Raw genomic sequence first — 16,023 nt, 5'->3', positions numbered from 1 at the left:
CTAGATGTGGAGCAGTATATAAATAATGTAAATAAATAAATAAGAGCAGCAAAAGCTCATCATGCTTCAAAATGGGGAATGTACTCCTGAGTTACTGACTTGCATCAGGATGCTGTGTATTTATAGTAGCACTCACATCAGAACAGAACAAGGAGGGCAACATGTACCTCTCCCTCTCTCTAATAGGAGTCAACCCTGAAGTATTTGCTATTCACACAAGAAATGAAGTATTACATGTCTCCAATGGGAGACAGCCATGCTACAAGGCCATTTATAAATGCCTCTTAAAGAAATAGCAAGCATTCATTTCTTAGGTAAGGGTAGCATTTACGTCTTGCTTCATTTTTCCTAAGCAGTGGGAAATTTGGGGCAGTATTTTGCAGGTTCAGTTTCCTTTGGAGTTTCATCATCATCAGTTTAAAACGTTCCAGTTTAGAAGGAATAAGAGTGCTGCAGACTGATACATCAACATCCTTAATATCTTTCAGGTGATGCTTTAAGCAACTGCACAGAAACAGCAGGCTGTCAGTATTCCAAATCAGGCAACAGGCAAAGAGGGAAGATGACAGCTACCACGTGCACTGATTTTGAGCAAAAGTATAGTTAAACACCAATATAGTATGCCTGACCAACCAGGAAGAGTCTCAACAACAAAAGGAAAGAAAGAGAACAAGATCTGTAACCTTTCAAGCTGAACTTCCCTGGACATTTATGCAATTTCCCCCCAAAGTTTACAACTGCACTTTTAAACATTACCAATACAGCTGCCAGACATATCCAGTGAGAAAAAAATACCAGATGGAGAGAACCACAGCTCTATTTACTGCCTCTCTTTGATATTTGATCGCATTTTATTGTCTGAAAAGTGCTCTGGGTTAAGTATAACAAAAAAAATTCATGTAACAGTACTCTGATTTTGGAAGGCTATGCCATTTGAACTTTATATATTTTGTATCAAAGGTGCAGCTTTTGCAAATGAAATGGAACTCCTGGAAGAACAAGGCTTGCAGAGAGCAACAGTTTAACTGCTGCAATGAAATGGCATCCATAACAGCATGATTTTGCCCAAGATGGGAATTTAGTGACTGATCTAACAAGCCAAAATAAGAAACAGGGTGATAAGATACTGTTCAACGGTAGTACAAGGCAGCAAGAGTACTCAAAACACAAGTCAATTAAAAGGAACATTATGAAAGTATTCAAAAGCCATAACCTGCAGGACATCCTGTTGAACACTGCAATTCTCAATAAAAACCAGGAGGAAAAAGTTAGTAGTGAGCCATAAATTCCTCTGGGAACAGATTAGGTGGAATTTAATAAGGATTTTATGTCATTTCTGACTTTTAAAATTTGACAAGCAAAAGACATAACAGCTTCATGTTGAAGAGCAACCAAGTAAAGAAGTGATAGTATAATATTCCATTATAAGCAGCAAAATTTGCTCAGACCTGATCTACCTATTTAAAGACCATTGTTAGTTATCGTAGGGGATACTGGCACAGTATTTTCCCCCTTAAAGTTTAGGAAAATAAAATTTGCCCAACCTTCAATTGCACAACCCTTGTATTATGCCAAATTTTCATGCTGTGTATGTTTCCATATGTGGATCAATTTCCATTACTGACATTCTTAAGTACTTGCCTTTACATATTTTGATTGCGATCCCATTCACAATGAGATGCTTACATGCCATTTAACTCAAATAACTGTAGACAGGATTACAACCTTAATATAAGAAAACATTATGGTTGAAAGTGGCATATTAACATTTGAAACTTTCGTCAAGTTTTAATCTTCCATGTGAAACTATTGTAAGACGCATTCAAACTTTGTTTAATGCCTCCTATCAGACAGTGGGGACAAGCAAAGGTTTTCCTCTCCCATACTTTTTTCCCAAAAAGAAACTCTTATTGACTTCTCAGGAGGGTCATTCACTTCAAGACTGTTACCAAACACCCTCATATTCTGCTATTTTTGACAGAGTAGTCTGTGCCCAGAAAAAGAGGCTTCATTCTAACCTGGAAAAAGCACAGGAGAAGTCTTTTTGCCATCCCAGAAGCCAGGCCTAGCAGACAAAGCAGAACTGTGTAGGTAACACAAGGCCATAACACCCCCTGCATGCCTCCAGTCCCTTGACCTTCTTCCCTCCTTGGATATCTGCAAAACTGTAATTATGCTCCAGAAGCCAGCCCTAGAAGGGTCGCCAGGTAAACACTTTCAGCAGCTTGTTAATTAATTTTATCTTCCTGCTTAAGCTGGGAGGAAAAAGAAATGTCAGTCTGGTTTACTCCCAATTAAAGCCATTCAACAGCCCATCTTAGTTCCAATGAGCCACTGGATTTTTGCCATTGTCTGAGCTGTAATGATTGAACTCAGGTTTGGGGCATATAAACAGCATCCAGTTAGCCTAGTAGTTACAACTTTTTTGATCCAAAGAAGCATCATTTCTCTCCCTTAAGAGGAGTTTTGTGTAACCCCCCCCTTTCCCCCTTTCGGCTGCTGAAGAGGCACCCCACTGCACCTCACTACCTCTACCTTCAACACAGTAATACTGTGTGGAAAATGCAGGGCAGATACTATAACCCTCCTGTTATTAACCTCTCCCTGCAAGTCCATCAGCTTGCCAGACCTCCCCTTTCCCTTTGTTGAGTACCCTTCACTTTTTCTGGGGAACCCAACCAGCTTTTCCCTAGTCCTCCTTCTATCTTTTGCCAAGTTTTCATGTAACTCCAGGAAGGTAAGCAGCTTGTTGGCAGCCTCTTTGCTCACATGCCCACCTAGGTCTCTCCTTCCTTGCCTTCTGTCTGCTGAGACTGGCTCACTTTCCATCCTAAACCACACTTCTCTCTCTCTCTCTCTCCCAGAAGATTCTCCCATTCCACTTCAGCTCACTCTTACATCCCAAAGAATTGCTCCAATCCTCACTTGCAAGCAACCTTTCTTTCCACTTCTACCATCGGATCCCATTCCAATTTTGCCTGTCTTCACCCCCGTGTCTCCCCTCTTCCTTTCTGCTGCCAGGACTCCTTCCCCCCCTCCTAGTCAAATATATCACACCATTGCTTTTAATGTGTCTGTCTTAATAGTTAGAACTATTAGTCTCTATGAATTATTTTTAACCTTATAAGTGCCTGTTGCTTTAGTCTGACCTTTTGAATGCATGTTTTATTTCCTTTGGGGTTAGGTATTTCTGTCTGTAATCTCCAAATCCCCTTAACCCTTAAGGTGTCAAACCTCAGGATGCTCAGTGCTCAACCTTAAGATCTTTCCAAGTGTCAGGGTTGCAAGTCTGAAGATGCACATTCAGGCAAATGCGTGTTAATAAGGCCACTTGAGAACAAAACCTTGGAGGACTCTTCCTACTGACTGGTAAAGATACACATATTTTCTCTCTCTCTTAGCAATTTCAAAAGCAGCCATAATCGATAGAGTGATGCAACTGAATGAATTATCTACCCTTCCATGCTGATCTCTCCATGCTGAGGCTACCCAAATCACCATTCCACTTTAACATTTATTATCTTAGGAACTGAATTGTAGCTTCAGATGAAAACATCAATAAGCCATCTACAAAATGCTAACAGTATGATTACTGAAGATTCAGATAAGACAACTTTACAGTATGTTAAATGGACTACAGATACAGAATGAGCAGGACTGAAATACAACAACGTCCATAAATCCATTTTCTTGTGTGGATCACAGATTGACTTCCAGACTGGATCTTCAAAGTAATGTGATTTGCATTTATATTAATTCTTACAGGACGCAATCCAATCAGTATTAAACCATTTAAATCCTTCTGATTTCAACAGAGTTTATGTGCTTAGTCACTTCACCAAATATAATGCAGGCAACAGAACTGACTACATAAGCTGCCCATGTCAAAAACATAGGGAGAAATAACTTCTCGACCCTTTGTTCCAATTTTATTTCATTTAATTCAAGATAACTTGCACCTGATTGACTGGATGGGATAATTCTTGGGACAGGAGAAGGAAGCAGGATCTACTCTCCAGGAACACCCCTAAGAGATCATGAGGGGGGAAATTACCTAGAAATTCAATTAAAAGAGAGCACATTCCTAAGTTTGCAGTAAATTTATTTATTATTTAAAACATTTCTATCCCGCCCTATATCATTAAAATCTCAGGGCGGCATACAGATAAAATCAGTGTAAACAGTATAAAACAATAAATAATGTAAACACCTAAAATCATATTAAACTATTAAACAAGCTAAAAGCAGTTAAAATCTAAAACAATAAAACAGTTAAAACAATGTGCTAGGGAATGCATTAGCCCTCAAAGCCTTTGGTAAAAAGCCATGTTTTTACTTGGCGCCGAAACGAGACCAATGTCTGTGCCAATCGGACCTCCAAGGGGAGGGCATTCCACAACCAGGGTGCCACAGCAGAGAAGACCCTCTCCCACGTCCCACCACAGTGTATGTCTCATACTGGCGGGACGCAGAGGAGGGCCCCTCCAACAGAACTCAGTTCTCAGGCAGGCATATATATGGAGAGGCGCTCCCTCAAATATCGAGGTCCCACGCCGCTTAGGGCTTTAAATGTCATCACCAAAACCTTGAATTCCGTCCGGAAGGATATTGGCAGCCAGTGCAATTCCTTTAAAACTGGTGCTATATGATTTTGATGAGGTGTTCCAGTTGGCAGTCTAGCTGCTGCATTTTGCACTAGCTGCAACTTCCGAGTCGTCTTCAAGGGCAGCCCCACATGAAGTGCATTGCGATAGTCCAATCAGGAAGTTACCAGTGCATGCACTACTGCGGCTAGGTTATCCCTGTCCAGGAAAGGAGGTAAATGGAACAGAATAAGAATAAATAATTGCAAGACTAAAAGTTTGGAGTTTTTAATTTTGTTATGAGTATTTAAGAAACTTTTAAGAGGAACAGAAAATCATACTCTGTGGATGGATGATCTCTTGAAATACATAGTTTAATGCTGCAGTCTAATGCACACTTACCTAGGAGTGAGTGCCATTGAACACAAAGGAACTTCTATTTGAATAAATATGCATAGAATTGCACTGTAAATATATGGTTTAAAAAACAGTAATTAAGTTATGATCCGGGCTGTTGACCAACAGGGTCTTTTGAGATATATGGTTTGAAAGATAAGTTGTCACAGGTATTAACATGCTCATTATGACTATTAAATGCAGATCTTTCTGCATAGATGAGTTACATTTTCAAACAAGCTCTCTTTACGTCCTCCAGCCAAACTAACCTCTTTGACTGAATTGTGCTCATGGAGAATAAGAGCACAATCCTATGCGTGTTCAGACAAAAAAAAAAGTCCTGCAACTCCCAGCATTCCCCAGCCAGCAGTACTAGCTGGGGAATGTTGGGAGTTGTTGGACATTTTTCTATCTAAACACACATAGGATTGCACCCTAAGTAACATAAGGATTTAACTGTTGTGCATGTGTGTGTGTGTTTTACATCCACTGTGGACATCGCCTACATCTTTACAAAGAACCATGGATATTTTAAAAATGTAAACAACCCTTTGATGTAGCAAATATTGAGTGAGACCTTTTTGCAATGAAGTTTCCTTCATTACTGTGCTGCTCAAATATGAAGAGCCTTCTAGCTGGCCCCAATGTATTGGCTACTTTTCTTTACAAAATTAAAAGATGACTATTTGGTAAAATCTTTTTTTTCTACAGCCACATTGGGACAGATCCCTCTTGTTTTTGCAGTTTAGTAGTACAGCCCTTTTTTGTCTTTATTTCCGCAGTGGCCCAGGTGACAGAATGAGGGCACATTAATAGGAACCAAAAGACATTGTACAAAAAACTGAAGTCTAGCCATGAGAAATTATTTGGTCATGATTTGCAAAGCCTTGGTTATAAAATGTATCAAGATAAAGAAGAGACAGCCTCTTCCAGTTCTGTCTGTTAAGCAGCTACTTGTGTTGCCTACAGGTACAACAGTCTCTGCCTAATCCTCTCTTCCTTCATCCACCATGAACTCTAGAGTTTGTCTTGTCAGAGAAGCTTGGATCTTCGATTGCTCTCCTAACCAAACGGGCACAGATTTAACTATTTGCTTTTCGTTCTGCATCATCTCATTGTACTCAGTCCTTATTGTTGAAGTGCCCTCATTCTGTCACCTGATCTACTGTAGCCTCCTCCTCTGTCTTTTATCCTCTCATTTTGTAGTCCCATGCTATGCATTATGTGACCCGCAAGCTGCATAGGGCATACTAATGAAAGATCCCTTCAAGTATCTCTTCTTCCACTACTCGAATGGCACCATCCCTGCCTTATTCTCTGTAAACCTCTCCACTCATCTCATTCAGCATTAGGTTCAGAGCCTCACCTTCTCTTCATAAATGAACCCCATTCCATAGGCAGTCCCTATACTTCTGCTTGACCCCAGGGCTGCAGAAACTTTCTGAAAAGGTGTGAGGCTGGAAGTTACCAAGTCAGAAGGTATTCCAAGCAATATCAAACAGATCAATTTCTTGACAGCAACTTTTGTTTTGTTTTAAATATATTTTTCTTTTCTTTTTTTTTACAGGAGAAAACCCAGAACTGTTTCCAAGGCGCTGCTACAATACCTTGACCCCAAAAGAACATTTGAAGTTATAGGTAAGTACTGAAGCATGAAATATTAGTAGTTCTGTCACAGGTTTTTTCCCTACATACCAATGACAAAAGTTCCTGTAAAAAAAAAAAAAATCACAAATTTGCTGACATTCATCCTCTTCTGCTCTTTAAAATCATATATTTTCAGCACACTCCATGGCTAGTGATCTAGCTTAACTTCATGCACTGCCTGTTAATGCTTTGATTTAGCTCGCACTGCGGCATAGACTTAACATTTTATTTAGGGGAAATAAAAGTTATCTTCAGACCAACTAACTGAACGTCATGCTATTTTACTACCTCTATTTAAAATTTCTCCTCTTGGGAACTTTTCCATTGTAACTAGTTTGAACGTTCTTTCTCAGCCAGAATAAACCCTTATCAGGCTGACATGAGATACCATGCCCACCAACAGGGCTGGTAATAAATTACTAACAAATATAACTAATGGGTGTTATTCAGTGTAATAAAACCATCCTATTTTCCTCCCATTTTTAATTTTGTGTGAAATATTTGAGGTCCTTTTCTTCCCCTTTATGGGACTGAAAACACCATTTACTGTCCTCCATTTGATCAAAGCAAAAAAAAGTTACAAATTTGCTATCTCCATAGGGTCACACAGCACTCATGCACAAGTGCATAGGGTCTGGGATGTTCATCTTGGATCGCCACCACTTCCTCTAAACTAGATGTAGGCAAACCATGGTGCTTCTCTAAAGGTTTAATTATGTGAAGCCCCCAAAGCCACATGAGATTCTTAGCCCTATGAACACTTCTTTGAAAGCACATCCCATTGAAATCCGTGCAACTTACGGGTAAGTAAACATGTCTAGTATTGACTACACAATGCCTGGCATTTTTAAAGCATTTATTTTCAGGGCAATCAAAACTCTTTACACAAAGGTAAGAAAATTTACCTTGTCATAAAGAGAACATAATAAGCATTTTATCCAGACTTTGCATACAGTATAAATTCTGCACCATCCCAGTTCTGAAATTATTGAAAACACACAGAATTGACTCAGGCTAGGATAATTATGTATAGTTAGAGTAACTATGCACAGCTGAGGTCATACAGAGTACTCACCACTGGCAAACATGAGCCCCTGTTTACAAGCAATATGCACAGACATACCCCAATGTGGATGCTGCTGACAGAGCAGAGTGCACAAAGTGAAGTTATCTTTGAGCATTCCTCATCAGTGACTTCTTGACAACCAAGTGTTTGGCGCGCGCGCACCCCCCCCCCCAGTTACAGCTAACTAACCTTAGCACGCACACACACACACACCACTCGTAATGGTCCAGAAGAAACACTACAAATAGCAAAATTCAAGAGGCAAAGTGTCTGTATGTTTTGTGGTGTGCTTGCCTTGAAGGATTATAGCAATCTCAACATAACAGGTCCAGAGCAAACCACTGCAGAAATGCTTTAGCTAGGACCAAATGGCTTTTGTTTAGGGAAACCCCTGAGCATCAGACCTGATGGTTATAGCTTGAAAAGAGGTTATGAAAACGGCACAGCCAGTATTTAGGAAAGCAGTACTTCAGGCTATTCATTTCTGCGCTACTCCTGTCTCAATATCTTCCAGATTTTGAGAGGAGTGAATGTTAGATTAGTTGGAATACTGAATCTATTAACAGTACAAGATCTCAGTCTATACTTGTTATAAAGATAACACATATCCATTTCATGAAGAGGTGCTTTTTTTGCGAATCTGGCTCAGTGTATAAACTTTTGACGGCAAATAACAATCCCTCCGCCTTCATCACGTACCCTCCCGGCCCCCCTCCTTACATCTTGGTTGAAGAAGGAAAGCGAGCGCGGGCAGCGGGGGTAGAGACCATAATTCCTTAGGAAACCAGCTTCTCTACCGCCGGAGACCGAACTACCAGATCAATTGTCCGGGAGGGGGGAAGAAGTCGAGCGTGTGCTGGGCTTAGCTCCAGTTTTGGCCCGCTGGAAAACAGGAGTCGACTAAACTCCGGGACCGGCTGGCTGACCAAGCAAAAAGGGCGCTAGGAGGGGAGAAAACCCCCCTGGCAAATCACGAAGCCCCGGGGATCCTGCAGCCTGGCGAGGTGCCCCAGATCTCGCCTTGCTCCGCGCACTGAAGAGGAGGTGGGATGCCCACCCACCAAGCCACGGCTCACCTGCCTCGAGGGAGTCGCTCCGCCCGTGGCGAGGAGCAATGCCAAAGTGAAGCTCTTCCAGGGAGCAGCCGGCGCCGAGGACGGGGGCATGTCCGCGCCGAGTGGCGCCCTGTCCGCCGGAGGGGCCCCCGAAGCTGCCGCGCGCGCAAGAGCAGCCGCGTCGCCCGGAGAGCAGCCCGCGGAAGGCGGGGCGGGCAAGGCTGAGCGGCTGGAGCCTCGCCTCGGCGTGCGCGGGGCCGGCGAGGACACCTCCGCGCAGAGCAGCGGAGCGACGCGACGCACACCAGCGCGCGGCGGAGTTGGAGTGAAGTTTGGCGCGCGGGCTCGGCGCCCTTTGTAAGCTCGGTGGCGCCTGACGGCCCGCGCGTGGCTCTGCAGCCAATCGCTCCCGGGCGCAGCGCGCGCCCCGGCCGGAGCGTGGCTCGGGAGAGACTGCGGCGCAACCTCCGGACCCCCCACGTGTCTCAGACAAGCGTCTCCCGCCCGGGCGCGCGCACGCGCACACACGCACGCGCACACACACGCCCGGCCCGCCGCTACGTGGAAACACACAGTCGCCCTCCTCGCCCAGTTCATTACTCCCGGGGCGTGACCCCCCATATGCCTCGGTTCACTACTCGCAGTCGCTAACACGGTCGACAGCTACGGGTGCCGCGGTCCCTGCCTCTCCCGGCTGGGAAAAGCTTTCCCTGTTGATTTCTGTCTGTTATCCAGTTCTTCAAGAGTACTACGCCTCTGTCCGTTGTGTGTCAGGGCAACACTTTTTAGGCTTCAGTCACGGCTAAGCCTGGAGGGAAAGAGTGAGAAAATGCGTCGTCGCACTGCTACTCTCTCTTGGATCTTGACAGCTAGAGTCAGTGTGGTGTAGTGGTTAGAGACTGGGACTGGGAGACCCAGGTTCTAGTCCCTACTTGGCGATGAAGCTCACTGGGTGACTTTGGGCCAGTCACTGACTCTCAGCCTCACCTACCTCACCGGGTTGTTGTGAGGATAAACTGGAGAGGAAGTTCATGTAAGCCACCTTGGGTTCCTTGCAAGAGGAAAAAGGCGGGATATAAACACAATAATAACTAATCCTGGTAATGTGAAACTGCTACAGTTTATGCTGCCAATGACTATAATATAAGACCGCCTCAGTTTAATTCAGTTAGGACACAATCCCATGCATGTTTAGACTGAGGGATGCTGGAAGTTGTAGGACTTGGTTGTGCCCTTAACAGCAAAATCCAGACATGTCTATTCAGAATGTAAGTTTCATTGAATTAATGGAGGAGCTTACTGGATTGCAGCCCCATTTATCTTGAAAATGCATGTCTTCCACTAACCCAGTTCAATCTGAGTGCTTCTCTCTGGTTGAAAACATCTAGATTCATCCTAGTATATTTTGGGATTAGGCCTGCAATTCACCAATTGCTTTACACCAGGAAAAAGTGTGCCTTGCTCTTGTTTCTTGGGGTATCAGACTCCAACCACGGAGAAGGTTTGGATGAAGAGAACACTTGCCACAAAATATAAGAGCATACACCTATTGAACTTCCTTTAAACAGAGACCATTGTTACTGAAGTCTCCTCCCTCTCCACTATATTTTTCTTAGATCGCCATATGGGGTTAACTGATTGCCCACCAACTCTGGTGTAGCCAAGCAAGGTGGGTTGCTTACATACAGCTACAAGGAAAAAGTTTGATTCGAGACAGGAATCAAGGCATTATATGGTTACAAACTCTGCGGGTCTTAAAACACACACACACCTCATTTTTTCACCCCTAGTACCAACTGTGGCCCATCCACACATCATGTACCTTATAAAGGGTGCCTCCAGGCCTATGGTTTCCAGTGTTACCAACCAAAAGTCATTGTACAATTTCATCTTTCCCGCCTTCCAGTGCTTCCAGTGAAGGGTTTAATTGTACAATCGCCCTGTCATGTGTATGGAAGTTTATCGGGGAGTCCAGATGATGACACCTTCCAGTTGTAAACCTTCAATGTTTTCCGATGTTTCTTCCATTTTTTTTCTTTCCACAAAAATTATGTTCAGGAGAGAAAGGTGGAATAGCTGCACAGTGTCTTTTGATTGATAGTGCTACTGCTAGGAGTCCTCTGTGTCTGGAAGCACGCTCTGTGGTTAAAAAAAAAAAGATGGAAGAATGGTGGGAAGACACGAAAGCATTAGAAGAGGAAGATAGCATCCTCTGGACACCCCATCCAAATAAAATTCCATGAATAAGGACCTGCAATTGCACAATAAAAACCTCATTTGGAAGCACCCAAAGACATGCAGGTTTCCGGCTTTAGAAAAGACATCTGTGTGTTTTCCCCAGCTAATTACTAACAACTGTTGAGAAATTGTCTGTTAAATCAAATGTTTTCCCTCAAGCTTTTTAGCATCTAGGCTTGGTTCAAAGTCAATTCGTGAGCAGACAGGGAGGCTGTCTAGGCGTGGGTAGCTTTGGTGAGCTGCTGTTCATTATCACTTTATAATATAACTTCTTTCGCTCTGCAAGTCTTTGGCTGCCCTCTGCCAGGTTATGCTTTCAGAGTTTGAGTGCCACAGAAGTAACAAAGACTGTACATGATCATGTCCAATACTATGGTGGTGGTGGATGTGTTCTGATATATCCTAATGGGGTTCAAAAAGACTCACGGTCTCTCTCCTGTCTGAATTATATATGATTCCACAGCTTAGAAACATGAGGAGCTGTCTCATACCAAGTCAGACTATCCATTCATCTAGTCCATTATTTTCTATTCTGACTGACTGGTAGCAGGGGCCTCAGAGAGAAACCTGTTATGGGATCCTTCTAACTGGGGATACCAGAGATTGAACCCAGGACCTTATGCATACAAACCTTGTGCTCAGTCACTGTTCATCCTTCCATCACCACTGCCACTTACTTGACTGGGTTGAAGTATGCCACATTCATACAGTATCCAACTGTGTCCATATTTTGCTAATTGCTAAGCAGACGGATTCAAGTGGTAAAATACAGTGGTACTCAGCCTTTTTGGCAAGTGAGCCACCAGTCAAATCCCATGTATGAGATAATGCCACTTTAGTCCATGCCACAACATATACACAACCCACCCACCCCACCACCCCCGCAGAAGAAATGTTAGCAGCGAAGGAAACATTTCTTTACTTATTCCATTTCTATATCGCCTTTCTGAAACCAACCACGATGGTTTACAAACATTCAGAAAACAAAAACCACAAAGAAATGAATACATACAATGTTAAAAAAAAAAACACCTTACAACCCATAACCATTTTTAAAAAATTAAAAAGCCAGTGTCCTAACCCCACTTCCTGAATGCAGGGAACTCATAACTCCAGAGGGAGTGCATTCCAGAGTTTGGGAGTAACACAGGTGTGTTGATTTATGGGATCCTGATTTATTAGGTCCCAAATAAGTCAGGTTCATATATCCACTAAAGTGAAACAAATCACAAATGGATCAGTTTTAAAGTTTATTGATTACAGAAAGATGATACTTGGAGGCAGAAAAAAGATACAAAGAAAGCTCACATCCTTTCAGTTGACAAAGTCAACTGTACCTTTGCCACAGCCGATAAGTATATCTGAGTCCCCAAAACACTCCCCTCAGGACTGGCAAACATTATCCAAGCTGATAGCATGCATATTCCCCCTTGGAGCAAGACCGAATTGGCTTGCTTTGTGCTAAGGTTATATAGTTCCCTCCCTCCTTCCTGAAGATGCTTAAAGCATTGCATGCTGGGAAATCAATCACCCTTTCCCTGAGAATAGGGACCCAACATTCCACCATGAGAGGGGGAGTTCCTCTGCTCCTCAGTGAGAATCAAGGCATGACACCCTTATCTTTAGAAGGATAACGTAGCTGGGCATAGGCCTTGCAGCTGTAAGGTTTATTGACATGTGGAGCTGTACTTGCTTAACACCAATTATCTTACATGAGAGGCGCACTTTGAGTAGCTAAAGCCTGCTAAAATCTATTCAGTATGTTATGCTACGCATAGGGACGTGTGTCAGTTCAAACAGCTGACTCCTTGCCAGTTCTTCCAGTGTCAAACCCAGTACAAGAGGAAAAATCCCTTCCCACATGCCCAACAAATGGAAAACAATCCTGTGTCTATGCCCTGGACAGACCCATAACCCTTCCTCCTGGGTGCCTATGCACTTGGGTATCCTTGTCTCAAGCTGGGCCACCTATCATGTGGTACTTGTATTATGTATAACCTCAAGACAGGACTGCAGGATTTCTTTTATTTTAAGGAACATAACATAATGGGCATTCCTTATTTCAGATCACTGGAACGCCAGGGGTGAGATCACAGCTCTGAAATATTCTTTTATTCATACAGTGTTTGGCCTGCTAGATTCACATCATCATCATAACTAGTTTGAAAGCTCATGAAGTTTTTCACCACATAAATCACTGCAGGATATGCTGTTAAATAGGCTGCAGCCATCAAACTACCTGCAGGATAAAGCAAACAGAAATTATAGCTTTACAGAAGGTACCTTGATATATGACATATTTTTATGCATACTTGTAAAGATGGCTATGCATACGCATATGTACTGCATCTCTGTGTCAACTGCGTATACTAAGTAGGCCAGCCTTTCCCAACTTGGTGCCCTCCAGATGTACTGGACTACAACTCCCGTAATTATCTGGATGGCACCAGGCTGAGGAAGGCTGATATAGGGAAATGGCCCAGGGAAGCAGGATTGGCTTCAGTGTGCCCACCAGATGTACATACAGTGGTGAATATATTTGCTGCCATATAAAGGCAAGAAATGGCCTATCGGTGTTTGCAGAATGTATTTACTGTTAAAACATCAACAATATCCGACTTTTAAAGGATTGCATTCTGAGAAAAATGAGAATAGACCATTATGTGCTTGTTGAGATGTTTATCTAAATAGGAAGGAACAAGCTGAAGGGAGGAGGGAGGCTGTATATAGGTGAGCAATATTAAATAATGCAAAATCTGTGTTAACAAATTTTGTTGTAGGGCCTGATATGGAACATAAGTACATAAGGGCCAGAAGAGACAATACTTTAAATCCATACCTAACAGTGATGTCTTTCCCCCCCATTTTTACTCTACGTTGGTGTAGAGGGGATTGGGACTCTAGTATGGTATAGGGGGCTTGTAAGTTCTATTCGGTCTCTGTGCCGAATATAGAGGAAAAATGAAAACAGATGGTGCTAGAGACCAAAGGCCTATCTTCTCCAGCATTCTGTTTCCACAGTGGCTGGCTAGAAGCTTATGTGAAGCCCACAAGCAGGACATGAGGGCACACTTCTGCACATGTTCCCCAGAAATTGGTGTACATAGGCATACTGTCTCTGATACTCAAGGCTGCATATAGCCATCATAACTAGCAGCCACTTATAGCTTTATCCCACATGAATTTGTCAGAACCCCTGTTAAAACCATCCACATTAGTGGCCATCACTACATCTTGTGGAAGTGACTTCCATAATTTAATTATGTGCTGCACAAACAAGTATTTCCTTTCATCTGTCCTGAATCTCCCATTCTCTTTTAGCTTCATTTGTGAGCCTGAGTCCTAGAATTATGAGAGATGGAGAAAAATGTTTCCCTATCCATTTTTCCCAATACCACCCATAATTTTGTACACCTCACTCGCCTTTTCTCACACCTAAGCAGTCTTTGTATTCTACATTGTAACCTTTCCTCATAGGGGAGTTGCTCCAGCCCCTTGATCATTTTGGTTGTACTTTTCTGCACCTTTTCTAAGGGTGCAGTCCTATAGGTAGCACCCTGGGTACTCGGAAGCCCCCAAATTCAGAGGCTTACAAGTATCCTATGCAGAGCAGGAACTGCCCCACACCTGCCTCTCTGCTTTGGAAGCTTCAAGGACAGGCAGGGAAGGAGGCTGGGGTGGCCATAGGAGACTTCATAGGACTGCCACCCCAGTCTCCTCCCCTAGAAACGCCCCCTTTCCCCCATCTCCACACTCCATTTACTGAGTGCGGAGAGGCAGCCAGTGCAGTTCTCTCCACACTGGCTACGAGGTGGAGCAGGAGGGGAGCATGGTTTCCTGGCTCCGAGCTTGGAGCCAAGAAACTGAAAAACCCTATGTCACCCAGATACTGTCTAGGCCTAGGGGATATAGGATTGCTCCCTTACTCTACAATAGCCATTTCTGAGATGTGGTAACCAGAACTGAAAACAGTGTTTGGTTGCACCATAGATTTTGGGCTTCTCCACATGGGGCTTTTATCCTGCGATTGAGATTCATTACTCACAGAATTCTGCAGGCCCTTTACAAGATGTCATCAACCTCCAGTGCCTCTCCCATGGTTTCCAACCATTTCCATGGCTTAATTTGAAATGGAAATAATGAGCTAACAAAAAGAAGCACTTTGAATCAGGTTGAACTTGTCTGTGTAAAGAGGAAGTGGCACTATAATAGCAGTGCCATCTAGTGGTTGTATAATGAAACATATAGAACTTTCAGGAAAAAGGGGGGGAAGGGAAGCGCATGTAAAGGGCCAATCTTAATCCCACAGAGAACCTGGAAGCAGAAGCCCTGGTAAAATCCTGGGATAAAAAGCGTCTTGTGGAGAAGCCCTTTGATAAAGGCATTGTGATGTTGGTAGTATATTTTTGATTCCTTTCCTAATGATCCTCAAGGAGGGGCAGGACATGAATGACAGATATTACAAGATGTTTGTCCAAGCCAAAACTAAGGACATTATAGTAAAGTCAAGACTTGTTTAAAGAAGTACCAACTTCACCAAACTCCAGAAGTAGGGTTCAAATCAGAAAAAGGCATGGCATACCATTATGTGCTACAGAACTTTGCATATTTTCAGAGAGAAATCATTAAAATGCTGACCTGCTCCTAATGTATTTATTAGGCTTCAGGAGGTGATTTAAACTGGGGAAACAGCATGGGGAGGAGGGGTTAACCTCTCTCTCACAGGGCCACTACTCCATTCATATCCAGAGCACTCTGCGGGCGACTGTATTTACATAAAAATGAAATTGTCAGGAGATCCGATCATGGAGTTCCCATGTGATGTCTGGCTTGGTCCTCAGTGTGAACTTTATCTGAAATAAATGTCATGTAATGTGCACTGCTACTTTTATTTTTATTTTATTTTTATTTGAATGAGCCTTGATATCTGAACATGATTTATGATATAGAATGGTATTATTTATATTATTATACACATCCTACTTGTTCTTCAGGAAGCACAGAGCAGCTTGGATCTTCCACACACTGGCATTGAACC

General features: G+C 43.0%; 1 protein-coding gene across 1 annotated transcript in view; it reads right to left on the bottom strand.

Moving 5' to 3' along the window:
- LOC146359957 (uncharacterized) overlaps nt 1–9,347 on the bottom strand; it is a 45,136-nt gene extending 35,789 nt beyond the window's left edge. The window contains exon 1 of the mRNA XM_084832492.1: nt 8,769–9,347. Within this exon, the coding sequence (XP_084688618.1) occupies nt 8,769–9,344 (576 nt within the window). The 5' untranslated portion in view covers nt 9,345–9,347. The remainder of the gene's footprint in view (nt 1–8,768) is intronic.
- Nucleotides 9,348–16,023: the final 6,676 nt, after the last annotated feature.

Source organism: Heloderma suspectum, chromosome 1 (assembly GCF_057233095.1).
Source record: "Heloderma suspectum isolate Gila_16-S chromosome 1, 16-S_ref, whole genome shotgun sequence".
Classification (NCBI taxonomy): domain Eukaryota; kingdom Metazoa; phylum Chordata; class Lepidosauria; order Squamata; family Helodermatidae; genus Heloderma; species Heloderma suspectum.
This window is presented reverse-complemented; position numbering and strand designations above follow the sequence as displayed.